This window comes from Anomaloglossus baeobatrachus, chromosome 10 (assembly GCF_048569485.1).
Source record: "Anomaloglossus baeobatrachus isolate aAnoBae1 chromosome 10, aAnoBae1.hap1, whole genome shotgun sequence".
NCBI classification, from domain to species: Eukaryota; Metazoa; Chordata; class Amphibia; order Anura; family Aromobatidae; genus Anomaloglossus; species Anomaloglossus baeobatrachus.
In genome coordinates, this window is record NC_134362.1 from 124,060,630 (window position 1) to 124,078,649 (window position 18,020).

The window sequence follows — 18,020 nt, forward strand, 5'->3', positions numbered from 1 at the left end:
AAGAGGCGTGGTGGAAAAGGCAAAAAAGGTTTTGTCTGTGGGGAAAGTGGCAAAGCTCCATTATCATCTGCTGAAGATAGACCATCTACCAGCAAAAGTAAGATGTCTACTACTTACCGTGGACAATCCGATGTGCTCCCTTTTTTACGGACACGAACAACAGGAAGAAAGGTAGATGATGGGCAAAAAAGGAAAATGCTTGAATGGATCTCAAGTGGTCCAACAAGTGCCCTCTCAGCCACTTCAAGTACCGCATCCAAAAAACACCAGTCCTCTGAGTTGTCATCCCAATCACACTTGATTTCTCCCAGCTCTGAAGTCTCCATCAGCCCTGCACAGTATGGTGGAACTGAGATGGCTGAGTCTGCAGAGCTGTTCAGTCACACTATAGCCTGGGAATCAGAGGTCTGCTCCCAAGCTACAGTGAATACAGAACAGGAAATGGTCTGCAGTGATGCCCAGAACCTTTGTGACTCTGATTCAGGCTGTGAGGACCAAGTTTCTGAGCATAATGTTGACCCTTTGTCACAAACTGTAACACCTGTGGTTATAGACAATGAGGAACATACTGATGAAGATGAGACGCAGATACCCGATTGGGATGACAACTTAAATATTCGGTCAGGGCAAGAAGAGGCTCGGTCTGAGGGGGAGGGGAGTGCAAACACAACAATTGATGATGAAGTTCTAGATCCCACCTACTGTCAACCCCCAGTCAGGCACTCGAGGAGGTCAACAGAGGCGGTGGAGGAGGATGCAACCGACGACGAAGTTACCTTGCGCCTTCCTGGACAGAGTCGGAGCACTGGTAGCACGTCTACAACTGCATCCTCAGCCACCACTCTGCCTATGAGCATTATTCGGGGTGGATCAACAGGTCGCATGGCCTCTAAGCCTTGCCTAGCCTGGTCCTTTTTTGACATAGAAAAAGATCGCCCAAATCATGTGATATGTAAAATTTGTCATGATTCTCTTAGTAGAGGTCAAAACCTCAGCACTTTGACAACTTCTTCCATGAATCGTCACATGAATAAATATCATAGGTCCTGGTAGGAAGCTCACTGTGCTGCAATGCTGCAAGAGCGAACCATCCACCGCCCGCCCCTTCCAGTGCATCCGCGCGCTCTTCATCTTCTAGGACTGTGGGGACAGCTGTCACACCTGTTTTTCCACGCCAAACTTCCACCACTGTAACCGCAACAGGCAGTTTGCTTGTAAGGTCGTCAGTTGGTTTGGAAGGGGAAACAAGTGAGTGTGTACAGCTCTCTCAGACATCGATAGCACCAACGTTGGATGAAGGCAACATCATGTCTCCGCCTGCACTTTCCTCACAAACCTGCATTTTTCCAGGGACACCCTACTCAACACCGTCTACACACAGCAGCCAGATCTCTGTCCCTCAGATGTGGTCAAATAAAAGGCCACTTCCTCCGACCCATGACAAAGCTAAGAGGTTGACTCTATCCCTCTGTAAGCTGTTGTCTACCGAAATGCTGCCTTTCCGCCTAGTGGACACACAGGATTTTAGAGACCTTATGTCTGTCGCTGTGCCCCAGTACCAGATGCCTAGTCGCCACTACTTCTCTAAGAAAGGTGGGCCCGCGCTACACCAGCATGTCGCACACAACATCACCGCTTCCTTGAGAAACTCTGTGTGTGAACGGGTGCATTTCACCACCGATACTTGGACCAGTAAGCATGGACAGGGACGTTACATGTCGCTGACTGGGCACTGGGTAACTATGGTGATAGATGGTGAAGGGTCTGCTGCACAAGTCTTGCCGTCCCCACGACTTGTGTGTCAATCCTCTGTCTGTCCAAGTTCCTCCACAGCTTCTGCATCCTCCACCTCATCTGGGTCCTCCACCTCCGCCCCAAGCCTGCCTGGTCAGGCCACCAGCGTTCTCACTGCGCAGAAGGAATCACGCACGCCTCATTACTACGCTGGCAGCAGAGCGCAACGGCATCAGGCGGTCTTTAGCTTGACATGTCTTGGGAATAAGAGTCACACAGCTGAGGAGTTGTGGTCAGCTCTGCGGTCCGAGTTTAATAAATGGTTGTCTCCACTCAACCTGCAGCCTGGTAAGGCCGTGTGCGACAATGCTGCAAACCTGGGTGCGGCACTTCGCCTGGGCATTGTGACACACGTACCTTGTATGGCTCACGTGTTGAACCTTGTCGTCCAGCAATTTTTAACACACTATCCCGGCCTAGATGGCCTTCTGAACAGGGCACGAAAACTGTCAGCTCACTTCCGCCGTTCAAGCGCCGCAGCAGAGCGACTTGCATCGCTCCAGAAGTGTTTCGGCCTGCCGGTTCATCGCCTGAAATGCGATGTGGCGACACGCTGGAATTCAACTCTCCACATGTTACAGCGACTGTGGCAGCACCGCAGAGCCCTGGTGCAATACGTCATGACGTATAGCCTGGGCCAACGAGATGCAGAGGTGGGGCAGATCACCCTGATGGAGTGGTCTCAGATCAAGGACCTATGCACCCTTCTGCACAGTTTCGACATGGCGACGAATATGTTTAGCTCTGACAATGCCATTATCAGCATGACGATTCCAGTCATTTACATGCTGGAGCACACGCTAAACACTATTCGGAGTCAGGGGGTGGGACAACATGAAGGGGAGGGACTACAGGAGGATTCATATGCGCAAGGGACAACAACATCACCAAGGTCCAGACGTTCATCATCACCAACGCAGCAGGCATGGGACCATGGGGAACAGGGATCGACAAGGGCGCATAGTAGCAGGCGAAATGTTGAGCAAGGTGCAGGAGAACATGAAGAAATGGAGGACGAACTGTCCATGGACATGGAAGACTCAGCGGATGAGGGAGACCTTGGTCAAATTTCAGTTGAAAGAGGTTGGGGGGAGATGTCAGAGGAAGAAAGAACGGGTAGCACCTCTATGCCACAAACACAGCGTGGACTTGGTCCGCATGGCTGCGCAAGACACATGAGTGCCTTTTTGTTGCACTACCTCCAACATGACAGTCGTATTGTCAAAATTAGAAGTGATGATGACTACTGGATTGCCACACTATTAGATCCCCGGTACAAGTCCAAATTTTGTGACATAATTCCAGCCATAGAAAAGGACGCACGTATGCAGGAGTATCAGCAGAAGCTGTTACTCGATCTTAGCTCGGCTTTTCCACCAAACAACCGTGCAGGTGCAGGGAGGGAATCTCCCAGTTGTAACTTGACAAACATGGGACGGTCTCGTCATCTTCAACAGTCTACCCGTACCAGTAGGACCGTATCTGGTGCCGGTAACAGCAATTTTATGGAATCTTTTCATAATTTTTTTAGACCCTCTTTTGCAAGGCCACCAGAGACAACAAGTCTGACACATACTCAACGGCTGGAGAGGATGATACAGGAGTATCTCCAAATGAACATCGATGCCATGACTGTGCAACTGGAGCCTTGCTCCTTTTGGGCTTCAAACCTAGAAAAATGGCCAGAGCTCTCCAGTTACGCCTTGGAGATTTTGTCGTGTCCAGCTGCCAGCGTTGTCTCTGAACGTGTATTCAGTGCTGCTGGGTGTGTGCTGACAGATAAGCGCACGCGTCTGTCCAGTGACAATGTGGACAGACTGACGTTCATCAAAATGAACAAGTCATGGATCCATAAGGAATTTACTACCCCTGTGTCATCCTGGGGAGAGTAAATGCTTGTTGATTTGGAATGTGCTTGATGCAAATCAAAACATCCTGTTTGCAACTAGGGCCCAAGTGCTGCCACTGATGGGGTGGGTGTCTGTGTGGCCCAATTTTTGGAAAAAAGGGAGACTCCGCTTGGAGTAACCCTTGCTTGCTGTGTTTTTAAAAGAAGCCAAGATGAACAGAGCTGGGATCAGGAAAGACTTTGCTACCTACCCCGGTGTCATCCTGGGGACGGTTAAGAATAGCGTATTTTTGAATGTGCTTGATGCAAATGTAGCTGTGAAGTGTACAACTGGGGCACAACTGCTGCCACTGAAGGGGTGGGTGTGTGTGGGGCCCAATTTTTGGAAAAAAGGGAGACTCCGCTTGGAGTAACCCTTGCTTGCTGTGTTTTTAAAAGAAGCCAAGATGAACAGAGCTGGGATCAGGAAAGACTTTGCTACCTACCCCGGTGTCATCCTGGGGACGGTTAATTATGGCGTATTTTTGAATGTGCTTGATGCAAATCAAAACATCCTGTTTGCAACTAGGGCCCAAGTGCTGCCACTGATGGGGTGGGTGTCTGTGTGGCCCAATTTTTGGAAAAAAGGGAGACTCCGCTTGGAGTAACCCTTGCTTGCTGTGTTTTTAAAAGAAGCCAAGATGAACAGAGCTGGGATCAGGAAAGACTTTGCTACCTACCCCGGTGTCATCCTGGGGACGGTTAAGAATAGCGTATTTTTGAATGTGCTTGATGCAAATGTAGCTGTGAAGTGTACAACTGGGGCACAACTGCTGCCACTGAAGGGGTGGGTGTGTGTGGGGCCCAATTTTTGGAAAAAAGGGAGACTCCGCTTGGAGTAACCCTTGCTTGCTGTGTTTTTAAAAGAAGCCAAGATGAACAGAGCTGGGATCAGGAAAGACTTTGCTACCTACCCCGGTGTCATCCTGGGGACGGTTAATTATGGCGTATTTTTGAATGTGCTTGATGCAAATCAAAACATCCTGTTTGCAACTAGGGCCCAAGTGCTGCCACTGATGGGGTGGGTGTCTGTGTGGCCCAATTTTTGGAAAAAAGGGAGACTCCGCTTGGAGTAACCCTTGCTTGCTGTGTTTTTAAAAGAAGCCAAGATGAACAGAGCTGGGATCAGGAAAGACTTTGCTACCTACCCCGGTGTCATCCTGGGGACGGTTAAGAATAGCGTATTTTTGAATGTGCTTGATGCAAATGTAGCTGTGAAGTGTACAACTGGGGCACAACTGCTGCCACTGAAGGGGTGGGTGTGTGTGGGGCCCAATTTTTGGAAAAAAGGGAGACTCCGCTTGGAGTAACCCTTGCTTGCTGTGTTTTTAAAAGAAGCCAAGATGAACAGAGCTGGGATCAGGAAAGACTTTGCTACCTACCCCGGTGTCATCCTGGGGACGGTTAATTATGGCGTATTTTTGAATGTGCTTGATGCAAATCAAAACATCCTGTTTGCAACTAGGGCCCAAGTGCTTCCACTGATGGGGTGGGTGTCTGTGTGGCCCAATTTTTGGAAAAAAGGGAGACTCCGCTTGGAGTAACCCTTGCTTGCTGTGTTTTTAAAAGAAGCCAAGATGAACAGAGCTGGGATCAGGAAAGACTTTGCTACCTACCCCGGTGTCATCCTGGGGACGGTTAATTATGGCGAATTTTGGAATGTGCTTGATGGAAATCAAAACATCCTGTTTGCAACTAGGGCCCAAGTGCTGCCACTGATGGGGTGGGTGTCTGTGTGGCCCAATTTTTGGAAAAAAGGGAGACTCCGCTTGGAGTAACCCTTGCTTGCTGTGTTTTTAAAAGAAGCCAAGATGAACAGAGCTGGGATCAGGAAAGACTTTGCTACCTACCCCGGTGTCATCCTGGGGACGGTTAATTATGGCGTATTTTTGAATGTGCTTGATGCAAATCAAAACATCCTGTTTGCAACTAGGGCCCAAGTGCTGCCACTGATGGGGTGGGTGTCTGTGTGGCCCAATTTTTGGAAAAAAGGGAGACTCCGCTTGGAGTAACCCTTGCTTGCTGTGTTTTTAAAAGAAGCCAAGATGAACAAGTCATGGGTCAGCAAAGACTTTATCTACCTACCCCGGTGTCATCCTGGGGACGGATAAGAATGGCGTATTTTTGAATGTGCTTGATGCAAATCAAAACATCCTGTTTGCAACTAGGGCCCAAGTCCTGCCACTGATGGGGTGGGTGTCTGTGTGGCCCAATTTTTGGAAAAAAGGGAGACTCCGCTTGGAGTAACCCTTGCTTGCTGTGTTTTTAAAAGAAGCCAAGATGAACAGAGCTGGGATCAGGAAAGACTTTGCTACCTACCCCGGTGTCATCCTGGGGACGGTTAATTATGGCGTATTTTTGAATTTGCTTGATGCAAATCAAAACATCCTGTTTGCAACTAGGGCCCAAGTGCTGCCACTGATGGGGTGGGTGTCTGTGTGGCCCAATTTTTGGAAAAAAGGGAGACTCCGCTTGGAGTAACCCTTGCTTGCTGTGTTTTTAAAAGAAGCCAAGATGAACAGAGCTGGGATCAGGAAAGACTTTGCTACAAACCCCGGTGTCATCCTGGGGACGGTTAAGAATAGCGTATTTTTGAATGTGCTTGATGCAAATGTAGCTGTGAAGTGTACAACTGGGGCACAACTGCTGCCACTGAAGGGGTGGGTGTGTGTGGGGCCCAATTTTTGGAAAAAAGGGAGACTCCGCTTGGAGTCACCTTGCGATGTTTTACATGATTTTAGAATGGCGTGCCATGCCTATATCTTTGTGTCCTCCTCTTTTTCCTTGTCCAGCTGTTTTGTTTTCGCATGAGTATATGTCCTTGTCACTTTCCCATGTGTTTGTGTTGTGTTGTGAGTTGTTTGTCACCTTTTGGACACCTTTGAGGGTGTTTTCTAGGTGTTTTACTGTGTTTGTGATTGCCTGCCATTGTTTCCTATTGGCTCGAGTTCGGTTCGTCGAACGTTCGACGAGCCGAACTCGAACGGGAGCTCCGTTCGGCGAACCGACCTCGAGCCGAACCGGGACCGGTTCGCTCATCTCTACTCCTGGACATAGCATTCGAATTACCAGGTCCCTGAAGGCTGAAATGCGTAGTGGCCGGAAATCATGAACAATTACAATGGGCGTATGTGCTGTAGATCCTGCGTCAGTTGTAGCTTGGAACTTTGTCTTTTCACGGATTTGCCCGTCTCTCATGGTGTTGGGCTATTTTCGGATCAAAATGGTGTGTCCCTCCTTGGCCCGTATCATGGGTTATTTCAGGGGCAAATTTAACTCTCTTAGCACTTTTCTCCTTAATTGTGGCCGTTGAATTGTGGGGTCAAGGTCTATCCAACCAGCATATTTGTTGTTTTTCAGACAATTTAGGGCTCGTGCATAGTAATAATAACACAGGTTTCCAAGGGTAAAAATTTTTGAAAGATGTGATTTTTTTCATACTTTTGATCATTGGACTCAGTAAAAATATTGAAAAAATATCATCACGTACAGTTTTTTCACAAACACTGATTCTATAGGTGTTAGGGCCAGGTGGACGGGCAGACCCAGGAGGTGGATCCACTGGGCCGAACACCTTAATGAAGGCAAGGGGTCCGGTAGCCGGAGCACTACGGGTAGCAGGACAGTCCGTGCAAAAGAGTGGAATGGAGAAGTCCCTGGGACCACGGAGTCACTGATGGTAGTCCGGGTGACGGAGCTCAGGTTCGGAGGCCGAGATGTCAGGCAGAGTCCGGAACCGATGGAGCGAGAGGACGGGTCACCACAGGGATCAGAGATGGTACGGACTGACGGGATGGCAGATAGTCAGCGTTCGGGGTTCGGGAATCGGCAGGACCGGATGGCGAGGCAGGAGCGGCTCTAGAAGAGAGATAGGTAAGTATATCACAGAGACACAAGGAGACCTGACTCCTAGCTTAGGAAACACGAAGAACAGGCCCCGCCCACTTGGACATTAAACCCCTTTATACCCTGTACCTGTGTGTTCAATTTCCTGTCAGTGGACGCTGGCCCTTTAAGAGAGGGTCAATGACCGCGCGCGCGCCCTAATGCGCATGCGCGAGGCCCGGGTGCCAGAAGCCAGGGCAGGGAGCGGTGTATAGGAAGCAGGGGAGCCGGCCTGGAGCAGGGCTGCCGACGGGCGCCGGGAGCGGGGACCGGGCCGCCTGGGGACCGCAGGTGGTGGAGGCTGGAGACCGTGGAGCGGGGGATGTCTGCCAGAGGAGCCGGGGAGCGAAGCAGGGGACCCGGAGAGCGTGACAATAGGTTTCCAAAAGGTTAGAATTCTGAAAAGATTCCCTCCATACTTTTCTGAAGATGGTGCTCTAGTGTATTCAAGCGATGTTCCTGTGCTGATGGAAAATGTAACATTAAGTACAATGTGAGCGAGTGGAGACACGTCATTGTTTCATCCAAAAAGTCTGAAAGCTGTGCTACTGCTCAATGGCAGTAAGTATTCTTCAGTGTGTGTAGGGCATGTGTCGCGGGCAGAGGGGCCACGCACGCTACGCTCGGGTTCGGGGACTTCTGCTGCTGCTGCTGCTCGGTGGCTCGAGCGGAGGGCCAGATCCGGGGACTCGAGCAGCGCTCCTCGCCCACGAGTGAAAAGGGGGTGGTTTGTTTGGGGAGATAGTTAGTGACGTCACCCACAGGTCGTGGTGATAATGGGCACCACCACTGCTGGTGACGGGGATCCCGGGAGCGATGGCAGGGAGCAGCTAGGATGTTGGTTCCCCCTCCGTGGGTAGGGGTTGGTGATCCCGGGGCCCGGTGGCGGTACGGGGAGGCTGGATGGCTGGGGTGTACATACCGAGGGAGCCCGTTTGCCCGCAGGCGCTGGCCCTTGGATCTCTAGCCTATGGCGGTGGCTTTTTATCCTCACGGTGTGGACGGTTGCCTTCTGTCGGGTCTTGGATGTTAGGGAACCCCTGGGATTCCGGTCACTCTCGGATTTGACCATTGTCGGCGGCTCCTAGCCTGGTCAGGGTCCAATGGCCCTGCCTTTGTGCTTGGTACAGATCCGCTCACCGGTTCAGTTCCCCTCGGGTCACCGCCCGTCCCCGGTCCTACGGTTCAGCTGACTTGTACCACCTCCTGCAGACGGCCACCACCGTCTGCCGACCTTGCTGACAGTGCCTGGGCTCCTACCCAGACACTAACAGTTTCTGTCCTCTCACTTTCCACTACAAAACTAAACTAACTGCTTTTTCCCGCCTCCAGGCCTGTGAACTCCTCGGTGGGTGGGGCCAACCGCCTGGCTCCGCCCCACCTGGTGTGGACATCAGACCCTGGAGGAGGCAACAAGGATTTTGTGTGACTGATGTAGACTATCCAGGGGAGGGGGTGTGTGTGATTTTGTGTTTGTGACTACCTGGCTAGTCCAGGGCGTCACACATGCTATGCACTTGGAAGAAAGCTGTGAGAATTTAGACTTTATTCTCAAGAAACTTAACTACAAGGAGCATGGATGGTCAATATGTGGTGGTCTAAAAATGTTCTCATTGCTTCTTGGGCAGCAAGGAGGATATATTAAATACCCATGCTGTTCTGCCTCATGGCAGCCTGCTAATAGTCATTCATTGAAATTTCTGTTACAACCCCTAGAGGTCATTGTTATTCTTTTGAATTGCTGAGTTTCCCTTTAAGCTAAATGTATTCTGGGTAAGGAATGCCTCCCTGAGCTGAGAAGAAGCCTGCAGCCATTTTCTCTTTGGATTTGTCAGGAAAGGACATGCCGACTTACCTCTCTGTACATTCACCCCTGCCTAGTGTAATCCGGTGAGCAAAGCAAATTACATGTGTTAGTGATAGAATCCTAGATGGAAGAGTGTAGTAAATGCATTGTACATTGTACTTCTACACCTTTAGTGTCATCCCTGTCTTGTTTGTCTAGATAAGATTTCTATGTATTGCAGATGCAGTGACCTTTCACCTACATTCTCGTAAGAACTGCATCTCATGTACTGTTATGCTATGTTAACTCTGTATTAACACTGTACTGACTGTAATCATTTTCTTGTTATAGTTTTTACCCGTATAAAACAGTATCTTGGATATACCGTATTCTGTCTTCAACTGCATCTTGGATATTCCTATATTCACTGTATATTCCATGTATACTGCAATCAAGTTCACGTTACCAGCTAATAAATCAAGGCTATTGAACTCCACAGTCTGTTTATTTGAAATGTGAACTAGGGTTTAGCTGTATGCTAGAGATTCACAGCATTACGTAAAAGAAGGCAGAACACATGCTTTTTGTGTGAATTGGAAAGCCAGGTTAGGACTCTTCACTGGAGCAAAAAAAATTGGCCAACAAGAACATCTTTGTAACCGGGACTCAAGAACATTGTTGCATAAAGCTTAGTTGATCCCACCTAAAGTTCTCTTGCCACCACTCCACTGTAAGCTTGGACTGATGAAGCTGTTTGTGAAAGCGCTACTGAAAGAAGGAGAGATGTTTAAGTACCTGTGTACCAAGTTTCAGGGACTGTCAGAATCAAGTCTGAAGGAAGGTGTGATGCCCTGGCAAAACCAGGTAGTTACAGATAGGCCCCCGCACAACACCTTTCCTCACTTAGGAAACACACAGCCGACCTGAAACCCTAGTCACCTAGGACCCTGAAGCCAGGACCGAAACCAGCGGCCTAGCTAATTAAATGATTGAGGGCAGGATTATAGGTCCTATCCCACCTAAAGTCCCTCAAAGAAGACAACAGCCCACTGATAGGGATAAGGCCACCGCCAGGGCCCTTAGATCCCACGGGCCAGCGCCTGCGGGCACGGCTCCTTAGGCCATATCCAGCCGGGAGCGGACTCCTGAGTTCCAGACCAGGCAGTCCACCATACACAAAAACAAGTGCAGAGTAAAGGACAGCGACCACCAGCCTGGGTGGGGGACCTGAATGCAACCGGCCGGGGCGGCAGGCCACCAGCACCTTTGGTTTACCGAAAGACTCGTGTGATTCATTTACTGTGAGTAACCAAACATCCCCCTGCTTGCTCAGGCGCGCCGGCCCTTGCCATCACCATACCCTGCACAAAGACACTGGGCCCCGGGGCAATCATCCCTACACACGGAGGGGTTAACATCCAGCTGCCACTACATCTCTCCCGGGTATCCCATAACGGCAGCGGTGGTGTCCCACCTCACCACACACCGTTGGTGGCGTCACAAACTTAATACGGCCTAGCCCATACATCTACATTCCTCCTTTTATTCGACATGTCCGCGAGACCCCCGGGTCGAGCCACTCTCTTAGAAGGTCTGGATCCGACCAACGGCGGCTGCTGGCACAGGGGCAGCACAAAAGCATTTTTGTGGGTTCGGATATTCAGAAACCCATGAATGAAGGATGACGTGTTTTAAACAATAATGAAAACTGTTGAAAAAAGGGCTTGGGACTCTTTGAAAGAAGCAATAAATACGTTTCTAGGTAACAACAAAGAATCAAAATTTAAGTCCATCGTGGAGAACATGCTGAAACGTTTCAAAGCCTTGGGTTGTCTAATGAATTTGAAGTTACATTTTTTACATTCCTATTTGGACTACTTGTCTGAAAACCTTGGTGCTGGTGGGAAGAACAAGAAGGTTTTCATCGGAATATCAAGGAGATGGAACGACGATACCAAAGTAAATGAAACGTGAACATGATTGCCGGATGCTTCACAGAGAAGATCCACAGGCCTTCTATAAGAGAAAAGGGGGATTTAGAGAAAAGGAAAAAGTGCAAGAATAAATTTCTAATAAAGTTGCAGAATGACTGTACAATAAATAAATGTATTTTATATATAAAATTGTGAATTTTTTTGGTTACAATAAGTATTTTTCTTGTTCATGTCACTTGTATGTAACTTCACACATGGATTGTACAAAATCAATATTTGATGGTTAAAAAAAAATATTTATTTTTTTTTTAAATCAGGACATTAGAAAACATAATAATCAGTCACTGGATTTGAAGTTTCATAAACCAAAATTTTACATAGCTGTGTAATTTGTCGGGCACCCACCGACAATAGAATAGCGCCAGATTTAGGAAGCTGGCTGAGGTCTGCAAAGTCTGTAGCCAGGTGACAAAATTGTCCAACCTGGGTTTCTTCCTTAAGTAGTCTCTGGTATGATGATATGGTATAATCCTGGCAGCCGGAGTCGAAATCCCTAGATTGCGGTTATGATCTCCAATCGGAATTGGAGCCCCTAGATTGAAGCCATGTAGCCAAGTGATCCTCTAGTTGAAGCCAAAGTCCCTAGACCGAGTCCACAAGGCATCAAGCTGCATGGATAATGTTCATTTAAATGATGTGGATAGAAAGACTGAAGATATCTACATGTAGTCTGAAATCCATCATGAATCAATACTATTTTACACAGTCATAAGCAGCCCATGGGCATTCACCTGCATTCAAACCAATAACAGCTCATAGACCAGACAATCCATCTACCACTGGACCAAAGACAGGAAGTTAAATCCACTGCCTGCGGTAACCAACTTAATCCTATAGGCTACTCACACAACAAACCCAACAGAAAGGAATAAAACATGGCTTCGATTATCCATCCAATGAAAACGCATAACCATTGTGAGCCATTGGACAATGCAATTGGACACTTGGTGACATGGTGCACGGCCCAATGAATCAAGTCTTTACTTCATATTCACGGTTTAAGCCCTTGGGTTCTAATATGCCCAGAGTACATATCCAGAAAGATTCTCTTTCTTTGAGCTAAACACAAGTCAACAATACATTGTAAGCAGATTCTATTACCAGTCCCACACCATTTTGTGACGCATAATCACACAGTGATCCAATTAAGATTCCAAGTCATCGAACATGTCCAAGCCATACGCAGAGGAGGCAATAGAATTAGGAAGCTCAAAGAAAGGGAATCTTTCTGGATATATACTCTGGGCACATTGGAACCCAAAGGCTTAAACCATGAATATGAAGTACAGACTTGATTCATTGGGCCATGCATGGACATAATGGACATAATTCTAATAGGCAGGACAGGTAATAAGGAGCACAAGTTATATGCTAAAATGTGTTGTGTGACAAGACAGACACAGGAAAGGACATGATAACAGGTGTAGGGACCAACAAGGTGAGACAAGGGGTATCAGGATAGGGTCAAGTAGGTATGAATGTAGTAATGGGGCAGGCATAGAGAATTGTATGTGAATGTGAATTACAATAAATCACTAAGGAAAGGAATATGTGAGTGTGTGCCTAATGTAAACTAATATTGTACTGGCAAAATTATAGATGGAAAGGGAGAAGGGGAGGGGGGAGAGAGGAGGCTGTAATTGACTACAAGGGTATGAGTTATGAGTGATCATAGGGATAGTGTTACATAAGTGGAAATACCTATGGAGGACCGGATGTGTAAGCGCATACCTTATACAAACCTATAGAGTGCTGATGGGTGAGAGTGTGATGTTAGATATAAGACATCCTATAGTGAATAGTGAGCCGTAATCAAGTGCAACAGGGATATTTCACGTGACTATGGGAACCTGGAAGGTAAAGAAAGGGGAGAAAAAACTGTTAGACAAGGTAATCAGACATAATGTAACCAGTTGATCAGACATGATCACCTGGTTTGAGACCCCCTGCCTTACACTATATAGATATCATGTTCATTCCCCATCTATCTTGCTCAGGAGAGCATCTCCCTCCCCCGGCACCAAGAGCAGCTCATACTGAATTGTTACATTGACTAGTAAGGCTACTTTCACACATCAGTTTTCTGTATTCAGGCACAGTCCTTTTTTTTGTCGTATCCAACGTTTCCGTTTTTGTTGTGCAAACCGGAGCCAACCGTACCCACCGGATCCGTTTTTTAACGGATCCGTTTAGAACGGATCCGTTAAAAAACGGATCCGGTGGGTCCGGTTTGCATCCGTTTTGCATCCGTTATGTCCGTTTTTTAACGGATCCGTTTTTTTAACACTAAACAAACAATTAACGAGTTCCGTACTCTGATTGGCTATTGGGAACATATAGTATATATACAGTATTTTGAAGCATATATTACAGAATGAAGACAGAGGCAAGCAGAAACCATGGATGCTATTCTTGCAAATTACACAAAGATCGCTGCAGATTTTATATTTGAGGCAAATCGCTTGGCTATCATCGTCAGAGAAAAGGAGCGACAGCGACTGAGGCGTCAGCGACATCGACGCTTTTGGATCCATCCCCTGACTGCCCAGAGACTGACACGTGGGGTGTTTTCAACCCTATACCTGGAGCTCCGTGGAAACCATGAAAAATTCACAAGCTATGTCCGGATGGCAGTGAATAATTTTGACGTCCTCCTTGGCCTTGTTGCGGACAACATCCGTAAAACGGACACCTACAGCCGGTTCTCTATAACACCCGAGGAGCGTTTGCTGGTTACGCTTAGGTAAGTTTTTTTTTTTTTAAATTGTATCCTCCTGTAAATTGACTTTTAACTGTAATGTGTTTGCTATTATTTTTTTATAATTATTGTCTTTCCTTTACAGATTCCTTGCAACTGGAGAGTCGCTTTCATCCCTCCACTACCAGTTTCGACTAGGAATTTCCACCATCTCGGGAATCATTAGAGACACTTGCCAAGCCTTGTGGGATTGCCTCCATGAGGATTTCATCCCCCAGCCCACCAGGGAAAGATGGCTTGCAATTGCTGAACAATACTATAACATTTGTCAGTTTCCAAATTGCCTTGGCTCAGTGGACGGCAAACATATCAGAATTGTGAAACCTGCTGCTTCGGGGTCAGAATACTACAATTATAAAAAGTATTTTTCAATTGTCCTAATGGCAATAACGGATGCGGAATACAAATTCATCTCAGTGGACATTGGCGCATATGGGAGATCCAATGACTCTCAGGTCTTTAAAATGTCCCCAATGGGGCGGCGAATCTATGGGAATACTTTTGATTTCCCTCCTGCAAGACCTCTTCCTGGCACATGTGAGCCCCCAATGCCCTTTGTTTTTGTGGCCGACGAAGCCTTTCAACTATCCCAACATCTATTGAAGCCATATGCAAGCCGTGGATTGACGCAAACACAAAAAATATATAATTACAGATTATCCAGAGCCAGAAGAATGGTGGAATGCTCCTTTGGGATACTAACCAGCAAATGGCGAGTCTTGTTAACAGCCATTAATTTAAACATTGAAACTGTTGATGAAATAGTGAAAGCATGTGTGGTACTGCACAATTTTGTTTTAACAAAGGAACCTTTGTCGTTGGATGACCAGAGTTTGGAATCCACCTCTTTGTCAGACTACACCAGTCCTGGATTTAGGAGTAGTGTTGCCTGTTCAACAATCCGTGACATATATGCTAACTATTTTGTGTCCCCAGAAGGTAGAGTTGATTGGCAAGATCAAATGGTGTAAGATTTTTCGTCAGTTTTATAACAAATAAAAATAATTATAAATAAATTAAATAATATCTTGTTAACCTTGTTAATTTTAATCTTTCACTCGCTTTAAAAATTTGTAATTTTTACCCCGTCAAATTACAACATGTTATGTTTTTGTATTACCTTATTATTAACTTAACTTGCTAAATAATATTCACACCAAAAAAAACAAGAACAAATAAATACTTTTCAACCAAAAACTTTTATTTTTTATTACATAGATAAATAAATTATAAATTTGTAAATCTTGGGCTTGGGGTGGAGATAGTACTGGAGGGGCTGACAGGTGGGAACACACGCACAGTTGGAGTATTGAGGGTGGAAAGTGGTGTTGGTGGTGGTGGTGGGGAAGTAACAGAAGATGAAGGTGTGGTAGAGAAACCAAGAGGGAAACCAGGAGATGGGATGGGATTTGGTAAGGATTGAGGGGTGGAGTGGAGGGATTGGGAGACAGAAGAGGTGGCGGGTGAATTAGTGGTTTGAGTTGGGGTCATGATGGTTGTGGAAGGCGAGATGTGGTAGTGGGTAGGAAGTGTAGGGGCAGATGTGGTTGGGAGCTGGTACTGGCCCGCAGGCTGGTACTGGCCCGCAGGCTGGTACTGGGCCGCAGGCTGGTACTGGGCATCAGGCTGGTACTGGGCATCAGGCTGGTACTGGGCAGCAGGCTGGTACTGGGCTGCAGGCTGGTACTGGGCTGCAGGCTGGTACTGGGCAGCAGGCTGGTACTGGGCAGCAGGCTGGTACTGGGCAGCAGGGGGAGTAGGGACAATGGCTGGAGGGGGGGCAGGTGGTCTTGTAGGGGTGGGTGGAGGTGGTTGGGAGTCAACCTGCCCCAGAGCCTGCCGTGTGGCTTGCATTACATGCATCTGCTGGTCAAGAGATAGCTTTTCCATGCGCTCTAGTACGGCTTGAAAAAAACAATGATTGGGAGATTTACTTGCATCTAAATGCAGCCTGTCCAGACGCGTGCATAATTCGTGTGTATTTTTTTCCATATTTGCATTTAGGAAGCTAAAAGATGCACGATTTTGTTCGGATAATAATTGAATGGCGTTCTGGAAGGCTGCATTTAGATGCAAGAACTCTGGCGCATAGCTCTTTTCCTGACCCCTATGACGCTGACGCCCAGAACCCAAAGGTGTTCTACTGAGGGCAGCAGTGTCAGAGGGGTGGGGTAGGGGAAAAGCTATCTCATCACCAGCAGCTTCAGGTAATGAAGTCTCACGGGAAGCTCCAGCGCAGGTGGATGGGACAGATGTAGATGGAAGGGAAGGTTCAGATGGGTGGGGTCTGTGCGTGTGTTCACCAGTGGCGGACTGTTCAGGGATCGCTCCTGTCGGGTTCGATGCAGGCTCCTGAGTGCTGCAGACGGTGCTGTTAAAAAGAGGAAAAACAAAACAATAATTAATTTAATTGCTATACATTGGCCCTGACTAAAAACAAAAAAGCAAAAAAAAACTGACATAAAATATTATACTTTGTACATATTGTGTGGAATATTTACCTTCTGCACACCATAGTTGTCCGGAGGAACGACAACGCTCTAAAGTAACGGTACTTCGATCTGCGTCCTCCGGATCCACTCGGGGCCTGCATCTCTTGATTTAACTCCTTTTTGAAGCGATCCCTGATAGACCGCCACCGCTTCTGAAGTTTGTCACCTGAAAGTGGAAAGCAGAAAGTGGTTAGTATACAACACATTACATCATGCAGCATAACCTACTGAACTGTGAATACTTACGCTGTTTCTTCTGGCCACGAGAATTGAGCTCCCCCCAACCTTCTACCGCTGCGTGGCATACCTCGTCCCAGAGTCGACGGGTTACGATCGAATCAGCGTGGCGGCGGTCAGCCATGTTCCACAGCGGCTCCCTCTCTCTAACTTCATCGATGAGGAGGTCGATATTGATAAATCCGGCCTCCTCACCGTCAGAATCGGGAGCACGCTGGGATGCCTGTTCAAAGAAAGAAAAAAGAAATTAAAAAAAAAAAATAGACAAAAATTCACACTGACATGAAAAAAAAAAAAATAAAAAAAAAAAAAAAAACTTACACTATGACCACCGCCACCTCGACGACGACCCTGGGACGGTCTTGGGGGAGCTCTATCATGAGCCCTAGAAGTTGAAGCCTTTAGTGAAGAAAACAAAAAAAAATTATTTACTTATATGTTTGGTGTGCTGTGGTAAACAATTCCTGTATGAAACTTACACTATGATCGCCCGCTCCGTGTCTTTCTCCACCCCTTCCGTCATCTTCTGGCAGCATCTCCTGTGATGTTTCGGCCACCTGTGTAAATGTCGTTGATTTAAAAAAATGTTTTTTTTTGTATTTTTTAAAAAAAAAACCAAAAAAAAAAAATACCTCAGTTTGTGAACCGAAGGGCGGGCTACCAGAAGACGACATTTTTTTGATTACAGGCCACGCACAACAGGACCTCAACCTCAGGAACACTCTTGCACTGCCACGTAAGATCAAAGGACCCAGCAACAGGATGGCCAGAAATGAACCGCAACACTGCACCTGCAAAAAAAGAAAAAAAAATGTCTAAGTACATGCACGCAGCTCACAGCAGTGATCTGTGGACAGTACTGTGGACATTACCTCAGGAACACTCTTGCACTGCCACGTAAGATCAAAGGACCCAGCAACAGGATGGCCAGAAATGAACCGCAACACTGCACCTGCAAAAAAAGAAAAAAAAATGTCTAAGTACATGCACGCAGCTCACAGCAGTGATCTGTGGACAGTACTGTGGACATTACCTCAGGAACACTCTTGCACTGCCACGTAAGATCAAAGGACCCAGCAACAGGATGGCCAGAAATGAACCGCAACACTGCACCTGCAAAAAAAGAAAAAAAAATGTCTAAGTACATGCACGCAGCTCACAGCAGTGATCTGTGGACAGTACTGTG

At 47.2% G+C, this 18,020-nt stretch overlaps 1 protein-coding gene across 1 annotated transcript; it reads right to left on the reverse strand.

Annotated features, from left to right (window-relative positions):
• Nucleotides 1–15,292: 15,292 nt before the first annotated feature.
• LOC142254529 (uncharacterized) lies at nucleotides 15,293–17,621 on the reverse strand. The gene is made up of 6 exons (XM_075325629.1): nucleotides 17,467–17,621; nucleotides 17,314–17,391; nucleotides 17,156–17,233; nucleotides 16,844–17,057; nucleotides 16,607–16,763; nucleotides 15,293–16,476 (listed from the first exon to the last, which is right to left on the reverse strand). Exons 1-6 carry the CDS (start codon nucleotides 17,506–17,508, stop codon nucleotides 15,333–15,335), a joined length of 1,713 nt encoding a protein of 570 aa, XP_075181744.1. The 5' UTR covers nucleotides 17,509–17,621; the 3' UTR covers nucleotides 15,293–15,332.
• Nucleotides 17,622–18,020: the final 399 nt, after the last annotated feature.

Bases quoted from the DNA above. Each gene is read 5' to 3' on its own strand.
- LOC142254529 (XM_075325629.1), bottom strand. From the start codon at position 17,508: ATGTCGTCTTCTGGTAGCCCGCCCTTCGGTTCACAAACTGAG. The intron at 17,392-17,466 runs GTATTTTTTTTT...ACATTTACACAG, and splicing joins CCTTCGGTTCACAAACTGAG to GTGGCCGAAACATCACAGGA. The intron at 17,234-17,313 runs GTAAGTTTCATA...TCTTCACTAAAG, and splicing joins ACGGAGCGGGCGATCATAGT to GCTTCAACTTCTAGGGCTCA.